The following is a 21,187-nucleotide window of genomic DNA, read 5'->3' as shown; positions in this document are numbered from 1 at the left end:
ATCCTATTATATGAGAGGGAAGAACTGGGAATAATAATCCAGTCTACCTCACTCATATATAGCACTTAATTTTTTCTGAAAAGGTTATACATTTACATGGTTAAAAATCAAATGTATCAAAAAGCATGGAGTGAAAAAGTCTCTCACATCTGACTTACCCACCTCATCCCCCCTTTACAGGTAAATCCTTTTATTAGTTTATCTACCTGCATGAAAATACAAGCAAAAACATATGTATTTGTGTCCCCCTTTGTTCTGAAAGGGAATTTATTATACATTATACTGCCTTCACTTATGTCTTTAAAAATATATCCTGGCCCTAGCTGATTTGGCTCAGTGGATAGTGTCGGCCTGCAGATTGAGGGGTCTCGGGTTCAATTCCAGTCAAGGGCACATGCCTAGGTTGTGAGCTCAATCCCTAGTGTGGAATCAATAAAAAATGTATTAAAAATATATAAATATCTTGGTGATTTTCCCATATTAGTATACATATAGTTCTCCTTTTTTACAGTTTTATTTATTTAAATATATTTTTATTGATTTGTGGAGAGGAAAGGAGAGGGAGAGAGAGATAGAAGCATCAATGATGAGAGAGAATAATTGATCAGCTGCTTCTTGCATGCCCCACCCGGGGGAGGAGGATCAAGCCCACAACCCAGGCATATGGCCTGACTAGGAATCAAATGGTGACCTTCTGGTTCATAGGTTGATGCTCAACCACTAAGCAACACCAGCTGGGCCATACATAGATATAGTTTTTAAACTTACATTCATTTATGTCTACTGGCCTCTGTGTTCTGCTTGTCCCTGCTCTCTTAGCTTAATGATGGGTACCTTCAGATATCTGAAACAATGGGTTGTGTTGGAAGGCAGCACTTTTAATCTGATTTTGTCAAATCTGGCCTAGAAGTGTTCATAGAGGTTCTTGAGAAAGTTTTGGGGTCTTATCACCTGCTAAGGATGTTTATTCACTTTTAAAAAGAATTAACTTGCTTTTATCTCTCAAAGTCTTTTTGTGTGTATGTTTTTGTTTTTTATCTCTCAAAGTTAAGAGTCCCAGAGCTAGGAGGGTAGAGTGAAGGCGCTGCTCTAATTTTTGTGTTCCCCCTAGCTGGGAGAAAGGGGGAAGGAGGTGGGGGTGAGTGTGCCCAGTCTTTCTAGGGCTAAAACTTGGGGGCTGATGTTTCCACATCACCTCCACTCCCATCTCCATTGGCCAGAACTCATGATCACATCAAGCAAAATGACAGCGGGGGGGAAGTTATGCCAATAAATGGAAGAAAGAGATTATATAAGTTGAGAAACAACTAACAGTACTTTTCTTAGTGTTTGAGGTCTCCAGTTAGAGAGCACAGTCTTTGGGAGTTAATAAATACATAAAGCTATTTTAAAACCTTATACTGTATTACAAAATATAACATAACTGCATAAAAGTGCACAAATCATAAATGGATAGCTTGAATTTTCACAAATTGAACATGCCTGCGTAGCGAGCTCTCTGGTCAAGAAATTGAACAGTCAGTGACTCAGAGTTTGCGTTTCCTTGACCGAAAGGCTGAGGGCGACGTAACCCCGTGGAGGCGGAACCAAGGGCTGTTGAAGGTGAGTTACCCGGGGAAATGGGGCGTGGCTAGGCGAGAAGGCGGGGCCTCCTGGAGACCAGGAGGGGGCGGGGCTTGATGGCGCTGCGCATTGGGGCGCGGCTTATTGGCCCAGAGGCCCGGCTAGAGCGAAGGGGCGTGGTGAGATCGGACATTAAGACGAGGTTAAGCAACTGCAGGACTTGGCCGCCAGGATGGTCGGGCCCCAGCGATCCGGAAGGTGGCCTGGGCCACGAGGGGCGAGCCAGGTGAAGAAGGTCGCCGGCCTCAGCGAGGAGGTGAGGTTTGGAAGTTCTTTAGGACCCGAGCCGCGCGGCGTTACGCGCCGGGGCGGGGCTTCGCGCCGTCGGGGCGGACGCTGCGGCGAGGGGCGGAGCCAGCGCGCGCGGTGCAAGATGGCGGCGTCCGGGACCGCTGGGCCGGCGGGGAACGTGTTCCCGTTCCGGGACGCCCGCGCCACTCCAGATCCAGTGCTGGAGGCCGGCCCGGTGACCCTAGGGCCCCTGCCGGTGCCCCTGGTGCTGGACAACGGGTCGTTCCAGGTCCGTGCCGGCTGGGCGTGCCCTGGGCCGGATGCAGGCCTGGAGCCGCGCCTCCAGTTCCGCGCCGTGTGCGCTCGCGGGCGGGGCGCGGCTCGGGGCGGGGCGGGCCCCCAGGTGGGCAACGCGCTGGGCAGCCTGGAGCCGCTGCGCTGGATGCTGCGCTCGCCCTTCGACCGCAACGTGCCGGTCAACCTGGAGCTGCAGGAGCTGCTGTTTGACTACTGCTTCCAGCACCTGGGTGTCTCCTCGCAGGTGAGCCTCTGGGGGAGAGAGGGCGGGCGGGAAGGGAGGTGGGTTGGGCTTGAGCGGGAGGGATGAGGTCGTGTCCCCGCTCACTCTGCCCTCAGAGAAATAACAGCCACTCCCGTGGCGCTGAGGGTTATTTAGTCATTCATTCATTTAGTCGCTCCTTCAGCTACGAAGCGCCTAACGTGTGTAAGCCGTAGGCGCTTGGGATACAGCATGAACAGAACCATACCCCATTTTCTCTTGGAGCATACATTCGGGCATATTGCTCCTTTGTTAATAAGTTCATTTGTTAACTAATATGCATTGAGCACTTACTCTGTCAGGCACTTTTCTAGGCGTTTGGAATACATCTGTGAATGTAACACAAAACCTGAGCTTATGGAACTAGTATGGAAAGACATTCTAGTATGGAAAGACAGACAATAAGTAGAATTAAGTAGTAGATGCTATGGCATGATAGAAGGAGAGGAGAGGGTTATATATTTTTTTTTTCAATAAGAGGGCAAGGGTACAACCCAGGAAAAAGGTGATGTTCGAGCCAGGACTTGAAGGAGGTTATTGAGGGAGCAAGCCACGTGAGTATCTGAGGGAATAGTGTTACAGACGGAGGAAACCACCAGTGGAAAGGCCCTGGGGCAGAAGGATGCCCTAATTCTAACTGCAGGGCAGCCTGCGGCCGTAGTAAGTGGAAGAGGAATTCACACACCTAGGTAATACTAAGTGAACTGAGGAGCCTTGGTGTTGAGCAGAGGAGGGACATGACTTATGTTCCTGAGGGGTCGCTGGAGCTGCTGTATGGGAAATGGACTGGCATGGGTCACAGATAGAAATAGGGAGACCAGTGAGGAGGCTGTTGCAATCACCCAGGTGAGAGGTGATGGTGACTTATCCGAGGGAGGTAGCAGGGAATGGGGGAGATGTGGTAAGAAGTGGTTGGACTCTGGAGCTATTTTGAAGATAGAGCCATTATGATTCACTGAGAGTTTGGAAGGGGCTTGACTTAATAACCTTAAATTGACCCTGCGTTCATATTTTCCAAAACCACTTCCCATAGAGATGAGAGGAATGTTTTACAGTTGCTTCTGATCAGGTTTTTGATTGGAGACCAAAAGCAAATTCAGCCCTTGCAATAGGATTTTGGTTTCTTTTATGCTTTAAGAAGAGTATTCTTGTATCACCCATCTATTTGTTCTTTTGTTTCAAAGTAGGGCTGTGTTGATCATCCCATCGTTCTGACAGAAGCGGTGTGCAACCCACTGTATTCACGACAAATGATGTCTGAGCTCCTTTTTGAGTGCTACGGGATTCCCAAGGTTGCCTACGGAATAGACAGCCTGTTCAGCTTCTACCACAATAAGCCCAAGACCTTGATTTCCAGTGGGCTCATCATTTCATCTGGATACCAGTGCACACATATTTTACCCATCTTAGAAGGGAGGTGAGTTGCACTTGCAGCATTTGAGTACTCTTTTGAGAAGCATTCAGGAAACGTTTATTGGGTGCCTGCTTTAAAGGTGGAGTTGAAAGAGCAGGTACCGGACCATGAACTGGCCTCCGGGCTTAGCTCTGACCTATCTCACTTTGTGACTGTGTGTAAGTCACTTCACCTTACATTCTTTGTGCCCTCTTGGAAGGAGTTGAGGTGGATGGTCTCTGAGGTCCAAATCCACAATTCTAGAATTTTATAATTCTGATTTATGGTGAGATAGCTAACACAGTACCTGCAGGTACTAGGAGCTCAAAAAAAATGTTTGAATAAATGATTTGAATAAACTTAATTTAAACTGTCTTTGTGTTCTGGAGTCACTTTCTTATTAAGATAGTATGATTTTTATTTAAAGCTTTTTAATCACCATAGTTTAGACCTTTTTCACATACAGTGCCTGACACATAATAGGAACTTATTAAATGTTTTTGAGTTGAATAAAAAGTGAGGGTAGTTTCTGTCATGTCTAAAATCTGTTCTCATTTTATAGTTGGGCTTTTGTTGTCTGATGAGAGACTAGGCCAGCATCATGCTCTCCTGAGAGTTCTCATTGAGTAAAGAGGATGTGTAAGAAAAGAGTCCTGGCTTTGCCCTAGCCCTGTGGTCGGCAAACTGTGGCTCGCGAGCCACATGTGGCTCTTTGGCCCCTTGAGTGTGGCTCTTCCACAAAATGCCACGGTCTGGGCGAGTCTATTTTGAAGAAGTGGCATTAGAAGAAGTTTAAGTTTAAAAAATTTGGCTCTCAAAAGAAATTTCAATCATGAAATTTCTTGTACTGTTGATATTTGGCTCTGTTGACTAATGAGTTTGCCGACCACTGCCCTAGCCAGTTTGGCTCAGTGTGGGCCTGCGGACTGAAGGGTCCCGGGTTCGATTCTGGTCAAGGGCATATGTCTGGGTTGTGGTCTTGATCCCCAATAGGGGGTGTACAGGAGGCAGCTAATCAATGATTCTCTCTCATCATTGATGTTTCTATCTCTCTTTCCCTCTCCCTTCCTCTCTGAAATCAATAAGAATAAATTTAAAAAAAGAGTTCTAGCTTTGGAGTTGAATGCCTGGTTTGTAGTCCTGCTAAGGATGAGGTACCTAGCCTCTTCACTTAGTTTCCTAACATGGAAAAAGGGAAAAATTGGTTGCTCAGGGTTATCCTGAGGATGAAATGAGATAATGTAGATGATGGCACTTTGTAAATTATAAAGCACTATGAACATTTAAGTTAAAACAAATGTTGTGGAATATATTGAGCCCTAGAGTAGGAATTTCTCTTGAAATTTTAATAAAAATTAATGAAGAAAAAAGTAATTCTTAGACATTACCAAACACTTCAGTGCAGAGTTGTCTACATTATGTAAAACAATATGCAGAAATTAAAGATGATATTGTTATTTTTATCTTGTATTGAGAGAAAATTATTTTACCTGAAGGCTAAGGAATGATCAGATTGGAGTATATCCGGTTCTATGCTGGCATCTGCTGGTGAGGTGTGATATAGCAGCGACATATCAATATAGAGCAACTTCCTAGTGCTGTTACTCTCTCACATTAAGAACACAAAGTTACTCTGGTTCTCTTTCCCTTCGGTTCATGTGAAAGGGACCTGGTAGTCTTAGGGAGTTACACTAAGCCAATATACCTGGGTTACTTAATGTGTTTGTGTCAGTAGAAGTGGAGTGTTTGGGGAAGGGAGTCTCAAAAGTCTGGCTTATACTGCAGTTACCTGGGAAGCTTGTTAAAATGCAAATTCCCAGACCATCCCAGAGGAAATGAGTCCTGAGAATGGGTGCATTTAACATTTCCTCAGCTAATTCTAGGATACTTGGTTCCAGGACCACAGTTTGAGAAATGGATGGTGGGTCTGACTTCAGAGTACATGTTCTTCCTTGAACCTGGTTTCCTTCTGAAACTCTTGCCAGAAGTTAGATGGGCACATGTCTGTCTGGGGATGGACTAGGAAGTCTGCATTGGTTAAGAGGTTGGACCAAGGGAACTTGAAAGTCCCTTCCAGCTAAGGTTTTATGTTCTCCCGCCTGGTCTGTTTCTTCCTCCTTCATCTACATTAAATTATCCTTTCTCCCCAAAGGTGCTCCATATTCTCTTTCATGCTGTCAAGAATAAGTGCTGTTACTCTGGCCGGTGTGGCTCAGTTGGTCGGATGTCATCACTTGCACTGAAAGGTTGCCGGTTGGATTCCCAGTCAGGGCACATGCCTGGGTTTCGGGCTCCATTCCCGGTAGGGGGCATACAGGAGGCAACCAAACGGTGCTTCTCTCTCTCTCTCTCTCTCTCTCTCTCTCTCTCTCTCTCTCTTCCTCTTTCTCTAAAAATCAACAAACTATTCTTAAAAAAAAAAAAAGTGTTGTTTTCCATTTCTTGGTTGTAGGTTAGATGCTAAAAATTGCAAACGCATCAATCTGGGAGGAAGCCAAGCAGCTGGCTACCTCCAGCGTCTCCTGCAGCTGAAGTATCCTGGGCACCTGGCAGCTATCACACTCAGCCGCATGGAGGAGATCCTGCATGAGCACAGCTACATCGCTGAGGATTATGTGGAAGGTAAGGAAGAGGTTGGTTGCTTGCAGCTTTTGGATGTTGGCTTTGGGGGCGTTCCTTAAATTGTTTCCAGGATAACTCTTGCTCATTTTTTTTACTCATTACTTTTTAGCATCCCCTTTCCCTTTTGGTATTTACTTTCATAAACTCTTTAGTTAACTGATAACTTACATATGTAGGTTATTTTCAAAATTGTTTTGGCTATTCTAGTTTTTTGCCTTTTCATATAAATGTTAGGATCAGCTTATCCATCCATATCTACCGAAAAGTTCTGTTAGGATTTTGATTGAAAGTACATTAAATCTACAGATAAGATTGGATATAAAACAACAACATTCTAAATATAAATGCAGAAATAATATTAAATCCATTGGAAAGAATTGACATTTTTTATTATGTTGAATCTTCAGTTGATAAACATAGTATGTCTTTCCATTTATTTATATATCTTTTGATTTTAGAGAGGAAGGGAGAGGGAGAGAGAGAGAAATATCAGTGATGAGAGAGAATCATTGATCGGCTGCCTTCTGCACGCCCCACACTGGGGATCGAGCCTGCAACTCGGGCATGTGCTCTGACAGAGAATCAAATCGTGCCCTCCAATTTCTCAAACTGTGGTCCTGGAACCAAGTATCCTGCCGGGCCATTTATGTATATCTTTATTGATTTTTTTCATCAGCATTTTTGTAGTTTTCAGCATATAGGTCCTATACATGTTTTATTATATTTATGCCTAAGTATTTATTTCTTTGTTGTTTTTCCTTTCTGTTTCCAAGTGCTTGTTGCTAGTGTATAGAAATAACAATTAATTTTTCTGTGTTGATCTTGTATCCTGTGACCTTACTAAGCTAAGTTCTAGTTTTTTGTAGATTCCTTCAGAATTTCTACATGTAGACATGTCATCTGTGAATAGTTTTATTCCTTTCCATTTTATTTGCCTTTTTAAAAAATTATTTTATTTTTTTAATCTTTATTGTTGAAAGCATTACATAAGTCCCCTTTTCCCCTATTGACCTCTTCCAGCCTGTCCTGCTTCCCACCCCAGGCCCTCACCACCCCATTTTCTGTGTCCACAGGTTATGCATATATGCATACAAGTTCATAGGTTGATCTCTTCCTACCCACCCTCCACTGCCTTCCCTCTGAGGTTTAATAGTCTGTTCCATGCTTCTGTATCTCTGGTTCTATTTTTGTTCATCAGTTTATTTTGTTTATTAGAGTCCACATGAGTGAGATCATGTGATACTTATCTTTCTCTGATTGCCATAATACTCTCTAGGTCCATCCATGCTGTTGCAAATGGTAAGAGTTTTTTTTTTTTTTACTGTAGAATGTGGAAATGTTAGCATGCTAGAGGCTCCTTTCTCTTTCCTCCTTTGTGCTGGAGTTGTCTTATGTAATCATTCACAACATTGGGAACTCGTCAGACAGCGTGTGGTTTTTACTTTTAATTGTCAAACATTTTGAACTCAAGAAGAGGTTTGTCTGTTACATTTAACCAGATTTTCATCATTTCCATTGCTCTTCGTTCATTCCTGGTATTCCAGTTTTCCTTCTGGTATCATTTCTGTCTGAAGACCTTTACTTGGCAATTATTTTAGAGGAGGTCTGTTGGCATTATGTCCAGTTTTATGGCTGCATTTTGTTGATTGGATAGTTCAGAGATTGTATGGCGTGTGCTCTTTATCTTACACAGACCTAGAATTCTGGTATTGTCTTTCTAATTTCTGTGCTAGTAGTGTTGCTATTTCTTAACTTTCAAATTTATTTATTTGAAGAATTGCAGAAATGGCGGTGCCCTGACTATTACGAAAACAATGTGCACAAGATGCAGCTCCCGTTTTCCAGCAAACTCCTCGGCAGCACTCTGACCGCTGAGGAGAAGCAGGAAAGGCGGCAGCAGCAGCTGCGGCGGCTGCAGGAGCTGAACGCCCGGCGGCGGGAGGAGAAGCTGCAGCTTGATCAGGAGCGGCTGGACAGACTGCAGTACGTGCAGGTAACAGAAGATCCCAGATGGGCCCCCGGCCTTACTCAGCAAATGTTCCTCCTGTATATTCTTCCTTACCCACAAAATGCATCGACTGAGTTGCCCTTGGGGTCACGAAGGAGTCTAGGATCATCAGTATAGAAGATGGTATAGCAGCAGGTATTTTTGAAATAGCTGTGGACTCTGGCTTTGTTGATTTATGTCAGCCTTATAATCTCCTTTATTTTATTTTTTAATTTTTTAATGTTAGTGAAGCACACACGCTGCAAAGTGCACAAATCTGAAGTTTGCAGCTCATGCATTTTCACAACGTGAAACACACTGTGTGTCTGCTCTCCAGATCCAGAAATAGAGCATTACCAGCATCCCAGCAGTCTCTCTCCTCCTGCCTACTCTTAGTAACCTTCCCACTTCTCCCCACCCAAAAGATGACAACGTTTCTGATGTCTGTCACCATAGGTTAGTTTTGACTGGTCAGGTAGCGCTGAAACCATGATGCCATGTCAGCCTAGGGACAGCTGGGGAGGACAGCTGTGGGAAACTTGGGGGAGGTGTGGTTTTGTGGTGGGGCGGGCTGAGGAGCTCTAGGAGTCCTGTCCTGCTGTAGTTCTCTGGCTCTAAGCTACTTCTCTTCCCTTCCTGTTTGTGATTGCACTGATGACTTTGAGGATGAATGGTGACTGCTCTGGTTTCAGGAACTTCTAGAGGATGGCCAGATGGATCAATTTCACAAAGCTCTGATGGAGCTGAACATGGACTCTCCAGAAGAGCTGCAGTCCTACATACACAAGCTCAGTTCGGCTGTGGAGCAAGCTAAGCAGAAAATCCTCCAATCCGAAGTCACCCTCGAGGTGGATGTGGTGGACAGCAAGCCTGAGGTACTGAGTGTTTTGGGGAGGGGGGTCATTTAGAGATAGTAGACCTTCCTGAATGTGGGAGGAGTATCTTGAGAAGGCTGATATAAAAGGGGCTGTGACCAGACTTTGGGGAAAGAGAGCTGGTGTGGTGAGTGGTGTCCACAGGTACACTGGCAGGGCAATGATACCACTAACCTGTACCAACTGAAGTTCTGACCCAAGGGATTTCACCCTGTAGACCTCTGGCTCCCCAGGGATGGGGAAGTGTGTGTGTAGAGTAGGAAGAACATTTACACACCACTTGTGTGGTGCTGTCTTAAACCTGAACCTGCTCTTGTGATGGTTCTTTGGCAGTTAGTCATACATTCCCTTTAGCTTTCTTCATTGCTTTATTAAGTATACTAGAGGCCCGATGCACGAAATTCGTGCAAGAGTAGGCCTTCCTTCCCCTGGCTGCCGACACTGGCTTCCCTCTGGCACCCGGGATTCCGGATTCCCTCTGGCCGCCAGCAGGCACCCTGGACTTGGGCTTCCCTTGCAGCCCTGGCTTTGTCCAGAAGGTCGTCCGGAAGGACGTCCGGTCTAATTAGCATATTACGCTTTTATTATTATGGATTCTGGTTGATCTTTCACTTACCTCCTTTCCATCTTGATGTTCTCTAAGGACAGGGATCATGCTCCATACACAGTGGATGCATTTTTTACAGCAAATAGTGGGCATGCTCAGTAAAATGTTTTTGGGTAAATTAAACATCAGCCTTTTGTTAGTTACTAAAAACTAAGTCTTGAATAAGCTCTTTGATCTCCTCCCTCTCCCTCTCCCTCTCCCTCCCCCCCCCCTCTCTCTCTTCCTCCCTTCTTCCCCCCCTCCCCCCCTTTTTGTTTCCCTGCCAGTGGACTATTAATAAGTGTTGATGTGGCCAAGGGGGCAGGGCTGAGGTAGGACCCTGGGTAATCCACATGCTGTGGGCCCTGTGTGGTGAAGGGGCTGCCTGCAGGTCACACCACAGCCGGAGGTCGCTGGTTGCCTCTCCTATCTTTAGAGCTGGAAAAAAGTAAGTGTACTTATTGTTCCTGAATCTGTCATCTCTAGAGTTCTAAACAGAGGAACTTGTGACACTTCGGGGGCAGAAGTAACCAGTCCTACTACTTTTTAAAAAAATAATATTTCTTTAAATCTAAACCCTATACTTAGAAACAGTGCTATAGGAAAATCCAGTTTGATGCTGGGTGTAATGTGGTGCTTACCAGAGACTTCAGAGCTTTTTGGCTCAGCATGAAAGTAGCTTTCGCAGTGACCATCTCATAGCTGGAGGCTCTCTCGGTTCCTGCTTTCACCTCGCATTCTCTACCTCTCTCTGCCGGGCTGTTGACTGTACAAGGACAGCCCCTGATCCTAAGCATGCCCATTTGATAGAGCAGATCCTGAGTCAGGTGTCCTAGGTACAGCTTATGGCTCACTGAGATCTCAGCTAGAAGGGACCTTTCCTACCATCTAACTTGCACACAGCATCCCAGATCAGCTTTGGTGGAACCAACTAGTTTGCTTCTCCCGGTTGTCAGGTCTGTGTTTCAGTTTGAGCTCTTGTTTACTGGGATCCAGAACCAAGTTGTCTTTGTTGTTTACTCATCCATATTTAGTTTTTATTATGCTTAACATGTCACCAGGACATCAGCATCCTTATACACCAGAAATGTGCACTAAGCCAGCGGTCGCCAACTAGTGGTCCGCGGACCGAGGTCCAAAAAGTTGGTGACCACTGCCGGCGGGTTTAAAAGGAAAACAAACAACTTTGAAGATGTGATTCCTGAGCAGTTGGGAAACTAATTTTTCCTTTCTTTGGTTCCCTTTTCTGCATTAGTTTCATGCCATGATTCAGCCACTCCTTCATTCAATCAGCAGATACGTGCTGGTTCCTACTTTGTTCTGTGACCAGGGGGTACACATTCAAATCTCTCTAGGCTTAGGGAGATTTTGAAATGTCAAACTTCAAAAGATTTCTCTGTATACAACAAACTTGATTAATTGATCTGTCCCCAGAGCTTTAATGGTCGGTAGGCATTTATTAAAGGTGATTGTTAATGACTAGAGTTTATTACTGTAATCTTCCTGGGATAAATTTGACCATGACTCTGGCTGGCCAGTTCTCCCTTCCAGAAAGTATTTGTAGTATTTTCTAACTATTCACTTAGAATGGAGAGAATAGATTTATGTGGACCAAAGTTCATATTAAAATGCCATCCAAGCCGAAACCGGTTTGGCTCAGTGGATAGAGCGTCGGCCTGCGGACTGAAGGGTCCCGGGTTCGATTCCGGTCAGGGGCATGTACCTTGGTTGTGGGCACATACTCAGTAGGGGATGTGCAGGAGGCAGCTGGTTGATGTTTCTCTCTCATCGATGTTTCTAGCTCTCTATTCCTCTCCCTTCCTCTCTGTAAAAAAATCAATAAAATATATTAGGAAAAAAATTCCATCCAAGTACTAATGGCTGAATTGGATTAATACAGCTAAATTTTTTAACTCAGTATTTTCTAACATACTACAGACCAATCCTTTCCTGCCCTTACTATGGTGCAAGTATTCCGAGGAGGATGTTGTGAAGGAATAGGCTCTGTTAGCATTGCTGATGAAGTATTTAAACCTGCAGGTGCCCACTTTCATGGTTTCAGAGCGCTGTCATTCGTTAGGAAACACAATGGGCCCAACATAGAAAGTTCCCTTGCCCGACCAGCCACCATCAGAGCTGGCCTCTGCTTGTTCCTGTGCTGTTCCAGGCACCCAGGCTGCATCCTTCCTGTGTGGTTTGGCAAACTGTCATTCTGTTCAGTTTCAAAAAGAACAGTCATATTTGTATTTCTGAACACACAATGCACGTGAAGACCCTGGCAAGCCCGGGAGAGAGAGACGTCAGTCATGCTAGAGAGCTCTATTCTCTTTTGGATGCTGTTTTCTGTGTAGAAATTATTAGCTTTGTTTTTCTGTGAATCATGTGAATTGGGATAAGTAAAATATCTCTTTGCCATTTTTAGTGAAGCTAACAAGTTATCTTATTTTTTAAGGTGCTATGCTTTTGAATATAGCTAGATGAAGATGGGTGATGATATTTTTGTGGTAGCTGAAGAAGCCTTTTGAAACCCAAACATCTCTATTCCAGGGAAAGGAGAGGGTGTATCCCAGGTGCCCCCCACTCAGAGCTAGGTGTGGCATGCCAGGGACTGGGGTTGTAGAGGTGGTTAAGGTACAGTTCCTGCCCGGCCGGCATGGCTCAGTGGTGAGCATTGACCTATGAACCAGGAGGTCATGGTTCGATTCCTGGTCAGGGCACATGCCCTGGTTGTGGGCTCGATCCCCAGTGTAGGGTGTGCAGGAGGCAGCCAATTAGTGATTCTTGCTCATCATTGATTTTTTTTTTTTTATCTCCCTCTCCCTTCCTCTCTGAAATCAATAAAAATATATATTTTTAAAAAGATACAGTTCCTGCCCTTCTTGGTGCCTTAAAAAAAATAGAGCTGTAGAACCATACTTAGTGGACTGTAAAAAAGCTTGTCAGGTGTGGTAGGTGTGTGTGGGAATGCAGATGGAGTTCTAAGAAAAGATTGAGATATTTAAGCTGGGCCCCGAAAGGTGATTTGATTTCCTTAAGCAGCCATGAGGAGGGAAGGACATTTCAGATGGAAAGAACCACATGGGCAGGGAGCATGATACGTTTGGCATGTAGAATGTGGGAGATGAAGTGAGGAGGCCGGGGCCAGGCTATAAAGGTCTTTACCAATCAGTCTGGATATTATCTCTCATATAGACAAAGCCTTCAAAGTATGTTGAGCAAGGAAGTCATCTTGATGAGATTTTATTTTAGGATAACTGGAGGCAGTTAGGAAGATGGTTTAGGGAGAGGCAAGGCTGAAGGTGGAACAGAGAATAAAAATGTGTTGTAGTTGACTTGAAATTTGTCTTGGGGGTAGAGGGTGGAGGAGACACTTAAATGTAGGATCTAGTGATCTTGGTGCCAGGTAGAAGCAGAGGTGACAGGAGTGGCAATGACTGATGATAATGGAACACGTGACATGTCCAGAACCAGCGCTGAGCTCTTCTGTAACCATCATCTTGGTTAATTTTTACTCTTCAACAAGTACTATCATCACTCCCATTTCACGAACAAGGAAAGTGAGACTTAGGGGAGTGAAGAAACTCGCCCAAGGTTGCACAGTTAGAGGTAGTGCAGCTGAGGTTCAGAACAGCCATTGATTGCAGAGACACTGTGATCACACTGAAAGGCAGTGGTTAGAAGATAAAGCCTTCCAGGCTTAAGAAGATAATGAGCTGGGTTTTGAGTTTCTTATTTTTAAAGTTTTTGTGGGACATCATGATTTATAGAATTTCAGCTTAAGGCAGAGCCCAGAATTTGGAGCTAGGAAGTTCTGTTTTAGGCCAACTTTCCACCACTTACTGGTGTACTGTGGTCATGGGCAAGTTATTAAGCCTCCTGAGCCTCAGTTTCCTCACCCATAAGTGTAGGAATATCTGTAGTGAGGATCATGCCAGGTAGCAGGTGTTTCTGCTCCTGAGTCAGATTCAGTGTTGGCAGAGATGCTCTCACCTCCTTTGCCAAGAGCAAGGTCCTTAGGTTCTCGCCTCCTTAAATTACCTATTTCTAAGCCAGTGCCTCTCATCCTGTTCTCTAGTCCCAGATGAAGAAATATTCCTTGTCCTTTCCAGGGTTTACCCTCCCCTCCCCTCCCCTTAAATATGATATTGGTCAGGATTTAGAATGCATTGTCACCCCTCTCTGAGCCACATATGCCACATGACTTTGTGTGTGCATGTGTGCGTGTGTGCGTGTGTGTGTGTGTGTGTGTGTGTGTGTGTGTTGGACGAGTGTGGAGGGGCAGTTGGAATGCTAGTTTACATTGTAGTATACGTATATGGATAGGCTAGGCATACTCAGCTGATGGTATTGAGTCTGCTCGAAACCTCCCAAGACACCATCTCTTAAGACAGTCCTTTCTACAACAGCTGTCATTGTTAGAGCATTTTTCCATGGAATACAACAGAATATTTTTTTCTGTAATTCTCCCATTTGAGTCCAGAAGGTGAAACTCACCTGCCTTTCACGTGGCAGCACCACAGGTAGCTGAAGATGTCATCCAGAACCACCCCCACTCCCACCTAGCCCCTTTAACCAGGTCAAAATTAAACGAGTTCTAAATCCTCCATTGGGGGTGGTACCAGCATGTCAGGTCACCCAGGTTCACTGTTGAAGAGAAAAGCCTGTTCTGCTCGATTCCACAGACAGGAAGCATTCCCCCACCCGGGAGCTTTCAGTCACATCACCAGCCCGTTAGTATTGGCACATAGATCTACCAATTATGAAGAGATTTACTTAATTTTGCTGGTGGTCTAAGCCACTTTGTAAGACACCAGGTATCACACCCTCTCCCCCGAGTTCTGTATGTGGTGGTGTGACTCCTGCAGGCAGCAGGGCTCCCACTGTGCCCCAGGTGTGGGTGGGCCCATCAGAAGGCTTCAGAGAGAAGGTAGGAGTTGGGGTTATATAAGTAGGAAGGGGGGGAGGGCGGACAAGAGCAAAGCCATTCCTGGCTTTTCAGTCTTTTAATCCTTGTGTTCATGCATGTTCTTTTTTAAAATACTTGAGAAATTTTTTCATAGTTTAGGCCATTGGGAGATTTCAGTCCTTTCCCGTGACAGTGAACTAACAGAACTAAGGCTTGCTGAAGTTACAGGACCTGTTCTGTTTTGTTTATTCTGTTCTTAGACCCCTGACCTAGAGCCTCTAGAGCCGTCCCTGGAAGACGTGGAAAACATCAATGATTTTGAACCTTTGTTTTCAGAGGAAACGCCCGAAGTGGAGAAGCCCGTCGCCGCTGTCCAGGTTGGACCCCTGTGGCCTCGACCATGTTCATGTTTTGAAGCTGTGACATAAAGACCCGGCTAGTCTAGTCTGCTCCTTTAGAGATATTTAAAAAAAAAACCCCAGTTGTATTTTCTAGAAAGGGGGGTTCTGATACTTAAAACATCCAAAGTCAGGGTTATCGATTGGGGTTCCATCATCAAGGTCCAAGAATCTGTGAGTAATAGTGTGTCTGGTGGAAACATTTGGATAAGTAATTAGGGACTTTATACCCGAAGACTAGCTTTAGTGGTTTAATTCAGATGTAAGCCAATGTCATTATGCTTAATCCTCATTTGGGTCTATTTTTATGTCATACAATGGCAACCAGAGAGACTGACCTGGTCTGAGACACACCTGGGAGAAAGCTTTCTCTGCTGTGCAGGGACCAGGGTGCTGGAGACCTGGTCTTCCAGTCTTCCTGCTGTCACTCTTAACAGTCTCTTTCCCTGCTATTCAGGGACCATTTCATGATGCAAATTGTAGTGGGAAAAGATTAGAAAATTGAATGTTCAAATCAAGAGAGTTGGGGAGGGGTTACTCGGGCATGAACAAAGGACAGAAGCTGTATTGGAATAAACTGCAGTTTGAGGAAATTGGCAATGGGGATGTTTGTCATGTGGTCTAAAAATATCTTTTAAACCTTGGGTTTTTAAAGCCCGTGTTTAACTTGGCAGCATATCACCAGCTGTTTGTTGGGACAGAAAGAATTCGGGCTCCAGAAATTATCTTCCAGCCGTCTCTCCTAGGCGAAGAGCAGGCTGGAGTAGCAGAGACCCTTCAGTACATTCTGGACAGGTGAGACTGAAACTTCTATTTCTTTTATTTTTCCTGAACCACTTCCTTGGCTTTGAATGGTAGATTTGATGGTGAGGCATTGGAATTCTCTCTCACGCTCTCCTTCTCATTGACTTGCTGTGCTCAGATAGTACTCATTATCTCTCGCCAGGCCTTTAGGTTTGAGCAACGTGGTAATGTCTTGCACTGGCTGTCATATAAACCTTCACATTGAAGACTAGTGATTGTAAATTACCCAGAAATGTGCAGAACTTATAAGTCTTCTTTCCTCCTTGTAGACATTTATTTAGGAGTTTGCATTTCTATAAGAACGTGCTTTCCCCCCTCCCGTTTATACAGGCATTTTCCTGCAGTGTGAGTTTTCATAATTCAGTTTGGACAAGTAAGGAGCATGACTTTTAGTACTGTGGCTGCTGTTGGATAAACAGAATGGAAGCTTACAGCTAGCAAGGAAGAAAAGCTATTGCAGCTGCTTTGAATGGCTGTCAGCTTGGTCTAACGGTGGGAAAGTGGCCAAACATGTATATGATAAAACTGTTACTTAAAAAAAAAAAAAAAAGCAGAGGTAGAGAGATGGACTCTCAAAAGGGAGGCGAAACTTCTTGGGGTGATGGAAATGTTCTTTATGTAAAGTGTGGTGGTGATGGTTGCTGGGTATATAATTTACCAGACTTCCTCAAAATGTGTGTAAATCAAACCTCAATAAAATTAGTTGTTAGAAAACATGTGTTAGAAAGGCACAAAACTTCTAATCATTCTAAAGAAATGAATTGACCACTCAAAGTAAGGTTTTGACTAGATACTTAGCATTCTGTAAAGATGCAAATGAAAATTGGAAGTTTTTAAAAGTGTGCAGATGTTTTCTCTTTTGTACTGAGAGCTTACATTTCCACATGTACATTCTCTTCTGATATTCAAGTTACAAGGGCCATAGCAGAGGAATCCTTTCTCTCCTAGGTACCCAAAGGACATTCAGGAGATGCTGGTTCAGAACGTTTTCCTCACCGGTGGGAACTTGATGTATCCTGGGCTAAAAGTTAGAATTGAGAAGGAACTGTTGGCAATGAGACCCTTTCAGTCATCTTTTCAGGTACTGATTGATAATGTTACCAGCTGTTTCTTATGTGTGTGGTGTTTTTTTAAAATATATATGTTTATTGATTTCAGAGAGGAGAGGGAGAGAGAGATAGAAACATCAACAGTGAGAGAGAATCATTGATTGGCTGTCTCATGCCACCTACTGGGGATCGAGCCTGCAACCCCGGCATGTGCCCTTGGCTGGAATTGAACCTGGGACTCTTCATCCCACATGCAGAAGCTCTATCCACTGAGCCAAACCAGCTAGGGCTAATCAGCTGTTTTGAAAATAGCATTAATTATTTTGTTTTCTGATTGCAGAAGTGGTAAGTAAAGTGTAAATGAGAAAAACCCTAATATATAAAAAGCCAGGTATCGTCACGACCAAAACAACCAGATGGACCACCGAACACAGGCTGCGTGGAGCGACCAGGCCAGCAGGGGGGTTAGTGAGGGACGACCAAATGACTGAACAGCAGGCTGTGTAGGGCGACCAGGCCGGCAGGGGGGTTAGTGAGGGATGCCCAAACAACTGAACAGCAGGCTGCATGGGGCAACCAAGCCAGTAGGGGGGCAGTTGGGGGCGACCAGGCTGGCAGGGGGGGCAGTAAGGGGCGACCAGGCTGGCGGGGGGGGGGGGGGCAGTTGGGGGTGACCCGGCCAGTGGTGGGCGGGGGGGCGGCAGTAAGGGGCGACCAGGCCGGCGGGGGGGGAGGGGGGGGAGTTGGGGGCAACCAGGCCAGCAGGGTGGGCAGTTACGACGATCAGGCCGGCAGGCAGAGGTGGTTAGGGGTGATCAGGCTGGCATGTGGGGGCAGTTAGGGGCTATCAGGCAGGCAGGCAGGTGAGCAGTTAGGAGTCCCGGATTGTGAGAGGGTTGTCTGACTGCAGTCCCGGATTGTGAGAGGGTTGTCCGACTGCCGGTTTAGGCCCAATCCCTGGGATCAGGCCTAAACCGGCAGTCAGACATCCCCTGATGGGTCCCGGATTGGAGAGGGTGCAGGCTGGGCTGAGGGGACTCCTGCCCCTGCCTCCCATGCATGAATTTTGTGCACCGGACCTCTAGTTACTTGATAATCTCATCACTCAGAGATACTGGTAGCCACTATTAACATTTTTGTGGCTTCCCTTCTTGTCTTTCATTTATGTTTAATTTTAAAAGCAGAATGAGAATCATGTTTTGTATATTTGTTTATTGAAAAAGGAAGACATGCACATAGTAAAAAACAGAGGATACAAAAGACTGTACACGGAGAATAAGTCATTCTCCTCACCTCACTCTGATAATAAGCAATGGAAACTGGGCATTGTCAGCAGCATCTTCTCTGCTCTCATTTTAGAGGCTCATTTGCCACCATTGGCCAGAGCTGCCTCATATCAGCCTCCACTTCCCTCTGCTCCCCTCTGCTTGCAGAGAGGGGATCAGGGCCAGGAAGGCCTTTCCTCAGGCCGAGTGCCAGTTCAGCCTCCCTCTCCATTTGACAACTTGTGGTTAACATCACTGGAGCAGGAGGAGGAGCAATTGGTCTCTCTCTGACCAGAGTGGCAGGTCTTATGTTCATAAGGTAGCTGACCACCGCCTGTTCTATGAGGTCAGGTCTGCTAGGGTTTGCATGCTTGTGTCACTTGGAGAGTTGGCATTTCAGCCCAGCTGAGTTTGGAGGGTGCAGAGATAGAATTCATTGGGGCCTCCTGTGTGTGTATTTCTGGGGATGAAAGGTAGGGGGATGTGGCTGGGCCTGCTGAACATTCACTCCTTGAGTCCTGATGGAGACGGCCTTCTAGTGAATGTTATCTGTGTTTCAGGTTCAGCTTGCCTCTAACCCTGTGCTGGACGCCTGGTATGGTGCTCGTGACTGGGCCTTGGACCACCTGGATGACGATGCCGTCTGGATCACCAGGAAAGAATATGAAGAGAAGGGAGGAGAGTACTTCAAGGAGCATTCTGCTTCCAACATCTACGTCCCCATCCACCTGCCAAAGCAGGCTTCACGCTCCTCAGAAGCCCAGGCGTCAGGCAAAGGCTCAGGGGCCAGTGGAAGCAGTGCTGGTGAGCAGGCATAGCAGAAGGGCCCCTCTCGGATCTTGGGCCATGTCGGCTAGTGTGACAGGACAGTGACTGTGCTAGATGTGTCTGGCCCAAGTCTACTGGGAACATTGGGCTGCAAGATGGATTTCTCCTGGGGAGAACATGAAGGGACACTGGGAGTTACCCTCTAAAACTTACCCTTCCTCTGGGGGCTTCTGCAGTGAATAAACTTCCAGTGACCTGGTGTCTTTGTTGAAGCAAGATGAGCTGTAGTGTCTGCTGCCTACAGTAGTAAATGAAGACAGTGGAGGACAGAAATGCCCTTATTTCATACTGCATTTTAAGTCCCTTTTTAAAAAAAAAAATGTTTAAAATTTATATTGTCAGTGTAGATATTTTTCTACATTTATTCAGAAATTGTGTGAATGCCCGGCAGTTGGAGGTCTTCCACATACATGTAAAAAGATAATATTTATGTAATAAGAGTTCTCCACAAAACCTCAGGAGCTGTGAATATTTCCCTTTTCCTATTACTTCCTCTTACAAATGAGAGAAAAGGGTCCAAAGAGGGAAATCAAGTTGTACAGTGTAAGTCAATTAGGGACCTGCTTGGTGCCCACTTTTGAATGGGCAGAAATGGGGTCTTGGTCCAGCTATTGTTCAAACTTCTTTTGCTGGAAACTTTTCCACCACATGAGACCCTCCTACAGATTTTTAAAATTTTTGTCCCTGTGTGTTTTGGCTGCTTAACATTTTCTGGCCTTTCTAAAGAAAGAAGTGGACTGGAGAAGGTTACTCCGGTAGTCTTTTCAGTGTTGCCAGACCTCATTTTCTGCACCTTTGTAGCTTCATCTTAGGTGGGAAAATGACCCCTCTCTTTTACAGAGATAGTTTGGTAAGAGTTTTAGCTCTCAAACACCCAGTAATTGAGCCCAGAAGGCCCCTGAGATGCTAGTGTCCTGTCCCAGGGTCCGTACGTTTCAGTCCCATGGAGCCTCTAGCTCTGATGCCTCTGATGAGGCCACCTCAGCACCTGTTTGCTCAGACAGTTTACCAAGGGCGAGCACCTGGAACTCCACTCTTAGGGGCCTAGAAACTGAAGACCAGGAGGGGGCAGTGGTGATTGTGGAGAAGGAAGAAAACTTGGGCCGACTCAAGATCTCCCACACGTTGCCAGTGAGCCACTGGCTGTCCATGCTTGGGCCCACGGACTGATGAACCGGTGATAACCATGAGCTGCTAAGAAAGGATAGATGCGAAGAAGAAGGCAAAAGCAGCCTCCATGTGAGAGATTTCTCTATCACATTTCCAGGGCTCGATCCCTAGTGGGGCGTGCAGGAGGCAGCCCATTAATGATTAATTGCTTTTTGGCCTGGAGTCTTTTCCCCATAGTCAGCAGTTTAAACAGCCTGAACAGTGGTGAATGGTCAAGACAGCCATGGAGGTCAAGCTGCCCTGAAGGGGAAGGTCCCTCGGTGGGCAGGTAAGCTGGGACACATCAGTCAAATAGGTGTTTGTCCTGTTTACGGTTCATGTCGACTCGGAATTGAGGAGGTCAGGGCAGCTCTCAAGGGTGGCCTCTTAATGGGATCAGGGCTCCTTTCTCTGGCTAAAATGTGGTAGGGGTATCCCCTTACTGCCCACTTATGCTGTCCCTGCCTCCCACTGGCACCTGTGGAAATAAACAGTTTTGCCAAAGGAACAAATAAGGTAAAAATGTATGAAAGTAGAAGTTAAAAGTAAAATAAGTGTTAAAATATGGGTAGACAAGGCTAACTCAAGAAATGGAGAAACCAAATTGGTATGCAAATACAGTATGCAAAGATGCCTATGAGTAAGGGATTAAGTGATAAGATGAAGTCTATCATTTCTGAACTTTGTGGTTAAATCATTACAAGAAAATCAGAAAATGATAGAACAGTATTAAAAAATGTACACAGAGCCCAGCCAGCATGGACATCGACATATGAACCAGGAGGTCACGGTTCGATTCGTTGGTCAGTGCACATGCCCAGGTTGCAAGCTCAATCCCCAGTGCGGGGCATGTAGGAGGCAGCCCTTCAATGACTCTCTCATCATTGATGTTTCTATCTATCTCTCCCTCTC

At 45.4% G+C, this 21,187-nt stretch overlaps 1 protein-coding gene across 1 annotated transcript; it reads left to right on the top strand.

The window, feature by feature from the left end:
• Nucleotides 1–1,782: 1,782 nt before the first annotated feature.
• On the top strand, nt 1,783–21,187 carry ACTR5 (actin related protein 5). The gene is made up of 9 exons (XM_079784558.1): nt 1,783–2,395; nt 3,601–3,830; nt 6,259–6,428; nt 8,204–8,421; nt 9,108–9,290; nt 15,043–15,159; nt 15,836–15,975; nt 16,933–17,065; nt 18,859–21,187. Exons 1-9 carry the CDS (start codon nt 1,796–1,798, stop codon nt 19,114–19,116), a joined length of 2,049 nt encoding a protein of 682 aa, XP_079640684.1. The 5' UTR covers nt 1,783–1,795; the 3' UTR covers nt 19,117–21,187.

The sequence above is a fragment of the Cnephaeus nilssonii genome (assembly GCF_951640355.1).
Source record: "Cnephaeus nilssonii genome assembly, chromosome: 11".
Taxonomy (NCBI): domain Eukaryota; kingdom Metazoa; phylum Chordata; class Mammalia; order Chiroptera; family Vespertilionidae; genus Cnephaeus; species Cnephaeus nilssonii.
This window is presented reverse-complemented; position numbering and strand designations above follow the sequence as displayed.

Excerpts from the sequence above, each read along its gene's own strand:
- ACTR5 (XM_079784558.1), top strand. The coding sequence starts at position 1,796 with ATGGTCGGGCCCCAGCGATCCGGAAGGTGGCCTGGGCCACGAGGGGCG. Across the intron at positions 9,291-15,042 it reads TGGTGGACAGCAAGCCTGAG|ACCCCTGACCTAGAGCCTCT; the intron begins GTACTGAGTGTT and ends TTCTGTTCTTAG. Across the intron at positions 15,160-15,835 it reads AGCCCGTCGCCGCTGTCCAG|CCCGTGTTTAACTTGGCAGC; the intron begins GTTGGACCCCTG and ends GGGTTTTTAAAG.